The sequence below is a fragment of the Entamoeba invadens genome (genome assembly GCF_000330505.1).
Source record: "Entamoeba invadens IP1 unplaced genomic scaffold scaff_1105074726023, whole genome shotgun sequence".
NCBI classification, from domain to species: Eukaryota; Evosea; order Mastigamoebida; family Endamoebidae; genus Entamoeba; species Entamoeba invadens.
In genome coordinates, this window is record NW_004443608.1 from 38,371 (window position 1) to 44,749 (window position 6,379).

The following is a 6,379-nucleotide window of genomic DNA, read 5'->3' on the forward strand; positions in this document are numbered from 1 at the left end:
ACGAGATTTCTATGTGACAAAACACAACGTCCTTCACGACGGGAGGTTTTTGTCCTTTGAATGTTTAGACTACCAAACACCAAAAGGCATTAAACATTGGGAATGTATCTCTCGCAAATCCAAGAAGCTTTCTGGCTTAGATGTCGACGCAGTAGAATTAGTCCCAATAATTTACTACCCAATTTCTAAAAAGCCGACTTCCCTCATCTTTATCAGAGAGTTTAGAGTGCCTGTTAATGCGTTTGTTACTTGGTTGTAATCTAAACTATATTAATACTATATTTATTATTATATTTATTATTATATATACTATAATTTGTATACTATTCTATATAGTATAATATATTATATACTAATAGATAGCAAAGTTTATCAACTTGCCGCGGGACTTATTGATCCCCACGAAACAGTCGAGTCTTCAGCGTTCAGAGAATTAAAGGAAGAGACGGGGTATGTTGCTGAAAAGGTTTTACACGTATCGAAGAGAGTAGCAGCCGCCCCCGCTGAGAGTGACACATACGTCCAATACGTCTCACTGTTGGTGAATGGTGACGCTGAGGTCAATCAACACCCAGTTCAAGAACTCGAACCATCGGAGGAAGTCACTGTTCATGTTCTTCCACTCGATGAGGTCGAAGCGTTTTTGGCTAAAAAGTCTGAAGAGGGAGAAACAGTAGAAGCCCGTCTCTTCTGTTTTGCGTGCAACTCATTTATCATGAACTACAAGTTCTAATCCATTCACTCGTGGCTCTCATTTTTACAATCACATAAATCACTGAAGCGTTCACTCGGAATATAATGGTGTGTGTAAAAAAAAGGAATTCTCATTTTTCCTTGAACTGTTTTTGAATTTTGAAAATTTGTAAGTATAATATTTTATAATAAAATGTATCATAAATTATACTAAATAAACAAAAGAGAAAAAAAGAATTGACAACGAAAAAAATAAATCTTAAATAAAAAAAGTGAAACGTTAGAATCAGAATGACTAAGATATTTGTTTGTTTGAGGAGGGTATTTAAAAAAGAAACTGAAAGACATAATGAGTTCATTAGAAGGAGGAACATATAATCTCAACAACATTCCGCCATCCCCTTCGAAGAAAACGAAAAAACAAAGTGTCACTTTTGATGAGCAAATCAAGCAAATCAATTCAATTCATCTCAAAGAAATAACAAGCGAGCCGCCAACAGTCGTCGACATTAAACCACAATTTTTCACTTTCACATCACCACAGAAAAAAACCCCAAAAAAACAAAAAGAGTCGAAAGAACTGAAAAAGAATAACACTTTTTCAGACGAAGATAAAGTCGACAGTTTAGACCAAAAATCAAGTCTGAAAATGGCAGTTGAAATGGACGATGACAATTTGTTGCGACCAGTGTTAAAACCATCAGTACTACCAAAACGAACGACACCAAAAAAAGAAGGAAAAAGTACTTACTCACGACGAAATCCACCAGTAAAAACGGGGAAATCGGAACTCCGGTTTAACCCTCTTGAATTTAAACACTTTGGACCAAAGAAAGAGAAATTCGAAAAGACAAAAAAGGTGACCGAAGGAAATGCGAATAACGTGGTGGACATCGACAAACCAACACAAATTGTCTTGGAAGAACAAACAAAATGCGAACCAGTGGGATCAACTGATTTGTATAAAACGGAAGTCGATGGATCGAAAGAATACTTGGTCTTGGAAGACGACGACGGCCTGAAGAGGAAAACCACGTCGAAGACGTATTATTGTTACGAAGAAAAGAACAATCAAATCACACTCGAGCAACATGACTTGGACATCTTAAAAAACAACGATATGATCAACGACACAATCATCGACTTTTATTCAAAATGGATTGAGAACGAAGAAGTCCCCACAGAGTACAAGGGGAAGTGTCTCTTCATGTCGGTGTTGTTTCTGACGAAGCTCCAGGGGTACTTTTCTGACCTTGAAAAAGCCCTTCAAAAGGAGGCAAAAGAGAACAACGAACACTTTGATGACCAAAAGCTGTTCAACGAGTTTTTCTTGAAATACAAGAAAATACGGCACTGGCTTGGAGACGCCGACATTTTTAAATACAAGTTCATCTTTCTTCCTCTTCACACAAGTTCACACTTCTCGTTGATTGTGTTGTGTTTCAATGGCGTCGAGGGATTTGAGAGTCTTGTGATGACTGAAGACCCCCAAAAGGTTGATGTCATGAAAGAAGCACCATGTTGTTTGATCATCGACTCGTTGGGCCGAAAATTCATTCCTGACCGGCTAAAAATCATCATTCAACTCTTTGTCACTGCCGAGTTTAAAGTTTGCAAAAAGGAAATCAAAAACATCAGCGAGGATATGAAGGAGTACTCCATCAACTGTATTCAACAAACAAATTTTGTAGACTGTGGCTGCTATGTCCTCTATTTCATCAGAAAAATGGCGTGTAGTCCCTCCAGGCGTCTCTACGATCTTAAGCCTATCTTTGTCCAGAAAGAGGCTGAGAATGAGAGACAACGAATATGTGAGATAGTCGAAAAACTTGAAAAGAAGGATATGTGAGACTTTTCAATTTTTTTCGACTGTTCTTGTAAATTGCTTTCAACTTTTGCGCACTTATGTTCGCTTGTTTCGCCAAAATCAATCTCACGTAATCAATTGATTGTGTATTATGTTCAATTTAACAAAATATTTTAATTGTCATTTACTATTTTATTCTAGTTTATTTATTATATTTTATTAATTTAAAAGTACCAAATTATAATTTAATTTTATTATATATTATAGCTAAAATTATTTATTACAATATATATAAATATAACTATAAGGAAATAATTCTAGTAATTTGGCACTTTATTTTGTTTAAAAAATATAACTAAATATAACTATTCAATCCTAAATGAACTGATTAATTATTGCCAAACTAAAAAGAAACTAAAAAAATAAAAAGACAATCAACGATGTCACAACCAAGTAACACACAACTATTGGACGACTCTGCAAAGAAGTTTTCTTCCGATTTTACACGTCTTATAACAAATGAACTTAACATGGCCCGTCAAGATTTTAAATTTTACACAGACGTCAATGAGGAGGCAAGTAAGCGCGTTGACCAGATCTCTGATATCATCAGTTGTAACACAAAAAGTGTCGAACTTATCGAACAGAGTTGTTTGTCTTTTAGTATATTTATAACTTATTTTACTATAATATAAACCATACCAATTCTAGTTAATCAATCGTTTTTAAAATTATAAATATACCTTGTACTTAATTAATAAAATAAATTATATTTTTATTATCAAATACCATTTTTTAAATATAGTTCATTTAATTATACAAGAACCATACAAGATACCCAAGTCTTAACGAGCAGACTCACAGCTGGAAGAGTATCGCCAGTACATCAGTGAGATAGAGAATGCGTTAGACACAATGGAATTAACAGTGAGTAAATTAGATGAGCAAACGAAGGTGATAGAAGCCTCGTTCAGAGCAGTTGAGAGGAAACTTGCGCAGCAGTCGTTGAAGAAGTGACATTACTAATTCATGTATTTCAACACATTCAACTTTCAAGCCGTGAATGGCGGTAACGAGTGACTGAATAGAGTAAAAACTGGTGTTCAGTTCTTTATGATATAAAATTAACGAGCTTTTTTTATCTTTTTAGGATAGTAATGAATTAGTTCTTTTTATTTCATTTTACTAGTAAATACATGTACTATTTAACGAGTTGTTTTAATAAAATACTCGTTAATTATAAAACACACGTTAAATTAAAAGAATAAATAACGACGAAAAACAAACCAAAGAGAAGGATGACAAGAATGAAAAGGAAGTGTCTTTGAATGAAAGTGTCTGTCGGAGAGTCTGTGAGGAGTTTTGAAGCGACCAAATACCCTCGAGTGATATTAACAGTTGATCGATGCGAAATAGTTATAGTGGGTGTTGATGACCGTAATAGTGTGACGGTGTATTCTGTGACGTTTCCACAAAGGATCATCACGGATTTGCCAACGATGGTGTTTTTGAAGTTCACGAAATGCACAGCTGTGATGAATTGACTTGACAGTGTTGTGATGTTTAAATGAAGGTTATTGAATGTTAGTTTATAGTTCTGTGAAAAACAAGGAGGCGGTTTACTAAACTTAGCAATATACCCGTTGATCCCATTGATCGGTTTAATAGAAATGTGATACATCGCACCTTTTAAAGGATCTGCTATGACCCACGTCCCTTCAAAAAAGACGTCCAACGTTCGAGTGAGTGGCAGACTTGAACATGTTTTGTTTGTGATGACAAATAGAACTACAAGACTGATACTCATCATTTGAATTTATTAGTTTAATTTGATGGTTATTTTTAGTATTATTATAGTATCATTTTTTTTATTAATAATATTTATATTAGTATAGTATTATTAAATTCATTAGTAATTATTAGTATTTTTATAGTATTATTATATTTTTTAATAATTATTAGTATGAGTATAGTATATATAACATTTACTAGTTATTATTAGTATTATTATAGTATTTTTTATTTAATAATTATTAGTATTTTTATAGTTTTATTATATTTATTAATAATTATTAGTATAAGTATAGTATTTAAAATTTTATTAATAACAATTAGTAAAAGTATAGTATAATAAAATTCCTAGTTATTTTTGGTTATTCAGAACTCAACCGAATTGCACTCAATTGCCACAACACTTCTTACACTTGCAATCGAAGTTGTACTGATCCATAAGTGTTTTCAGCCTTGTTTCTTTATTCATTGAGTTGTCGATATAACTTATAGTAAGTTCCTCTCCAGCTTTGATATCTTTCAATGCGATCAACGACAGTTTGAAGTCGTCTGTAGTGCATGCCAAGACGCAATTTGGGTCGCACGAGTGATTGAGAGTATTTAAATATTTATAAAGACCTTCCCCTTCTACACTGAACTTGGAGACTTCCCAGTTCAGTGCTTCTTCTTTACTCAACACTTTCTTTTGAGGGTCTGTTGCCAACATTTGAATTGCATTTAATGGAAGTATCGTCGACGCATTATACTTCAATACTGAAGACATGATTCTATAGACATACTTCCACCCTCCAAAGTCTTGAAAAGTCTCCAATTTGTTTCCAAAGATCTCGACAAAGATCTTTTCTACCGTCATATCAAACTTCACAAGGGGTTGTGCGTGGAACACAACAAAGGGATATATCGTCGGTTCTCTATACGTCGCGCTGAGGACTTTCGCAAACATTTTAGTGATCGTCAGTGGGTGCGACACACACCTTTCTGTGCAAAATGAGACAACTTTGTTCAACTTCCCACACACAAGTTGATGTCCGACGTCCAAGTCTTGACATTTCTTAGAACAGTAGACATATCCACACTTACACTTCACTCCTTTCACCACGTTAGTATTAAACACTGAAGTATATGTATTACTTTCATTCGGAAATAAAGCCTTCAAGCAATATAAACAACAGTTCTTATAGTTCTTATACTTCGCAGATGCTATTACTGGCGTCTCCGTATATATAATCTCATTCACTTGATGTTCCTTCTTTGAAAAAACTCCTTTCCCAAGCGTCTCACTGATCTCCTTCACTTCAAAAATAGTCGACATGAAATAATCCTCCCACAATTTGTTGATGTCTAATTGGTCAGGTGCATACTGCGCGGCTATTAATGCAGTCCCAAGTTGATTGGTCTCGAGGGCTGCGTAATACAACCGGAAATACCCTTTATCAAAATCAGGAGTCTCTGATACACACATCCGCGCATATTTTAATGCTTCTTGCGGTTGCCCAAGCTTCATATAACATAACGAAATGTTCGAATAGAACGCTCCCTTCTTCACTTTCTCCTCTTTGTGACATTGTAAAAAGACTGCAATCGCTTCCTCATATTGACCGTCTTTGAAAAGTTGATTCCCTCGTTGATGGTTGATGGACTGTGCGCTCATTGCTCTTCATTTTTTAGTTATTTATAATTTAAAGTTATTCTATTAGAATTTGAAATTTTTTATTATTTATTTATAATATTATTATATTATATGCATTATACTATTATATTATATATATTATACTTATATAGTATTTATATTTTAATATAATTTATTATTATATATATATATTATTATTATATATATTATAATTTAATTTATAATATATAAATTGATTCAACATGTCAATGGTATATATATAGTATAATAACTAGAAAAGTCTTATTTCATGGAATACATCGAAACACATTGTAACATCCCAACAGTCATGTCTGAATTAAAAATTACGACTGTTGAGAGTTACATCTCGCTCATCAACGACTTGAGTAAAGCAAAGAATAGTATTTGTACCAATTTGATCAGTGTAGCTAGCGATGAAGCTACACAGAAAGTACAAA

The 6,379-nt window shown here is 33.7% G+C and overlaps 5 protein-coding genes across 5 annotated transcripts; 3 read left to right on the top strand and 2 right to left on the bottom strand.

Annotated features, from left to right (window-relative positions):
• Positions 1 to 7: 7 nt before the first annotated feature.
• EIN_074090 (muT/nudix family protein) lies at positions 8 to 733 on the top strand (the record flags this gene model as incomplete). The annotated part of the gene is made up of 2 exons (XM_004259299.1): positions 8 to 252; positions 364 to 733. Coding segments are annotated over 2 exons (615 nt in total), but the record flags the coding sequence as incomplete, so codon positions are not given.
• A 309-nt stretch (positions 734 to 1,042) lies between these two features.
• On the top strand, positions 1,043 to 2,542 carry EIN_074100 (hypothetical protein; the record flags this gene model as incomplete). Its single annotated transcript, XM_004259300.1, has 1 exon — positions 1,043 to 2,542. One exon carries the CDS (start codon positions 1,043 to 1,045, stop codon positions 2,540 to 2,542), a length of 1,500 nt encoding a protein of 499 aa, XP_004259348.1.
• Positions 2,543 to 3,436: 894 nt separating this feature from the next.
• Positions 3,437 to 4,307, bottom strand: EIN_074110 (hypothetical protein; the record flags this gene model as incomplete). The annotated part of the gene is made up of 2 exons (XM_004259301.1): positions 3,437 to 3,596; positions 3,751 to 4,307. 2 exons carry the CDS (start codon positions 4,305 to 4,307, stop codon positions 3,437 to 3,439), a joined length of 717 nt encoding a protein of 238 aa, XP_004259349.1.
• A 372-nt stretch (positions 4,308 to 4,679) lies between these two features.
• EIN_074120 (set and mynd domain containing protein, putative) lies at positions 4,680 to 5,942 on the bottom strand (the record flags this gene model as incomplete). The annotated part of the gene is made up of 1 exon (XM_004259302.1): positions 4,680 to 5,942. One exon carries the CDS (start codon positions 5,940 to 5,942, stop codon positions 4,680 to 4,682), a length of 1,263 nt encoding a protein of 420 aa, XP_004259350.1.
• Positions 5,943 to 6,210: 268 nt separating this feature from the next.
• Positions 6,211 to 6,377, top strand: EIN_074130 (Hypothetical protein; the record flags this gene model as incomplete). Its single annotated transcript, XM_004259303.1, has 2 exons — positions 6,211 to 6,322; positions 6,370 to 6,377. Coding segments are annotated over 2 exons (120 nt in total), but the record flags the coding sequence as incomplete, so codon positions are not given.
• Between the last annotated feature and the right edge of the window lie 2 nt (positions 6,378 to 6,379).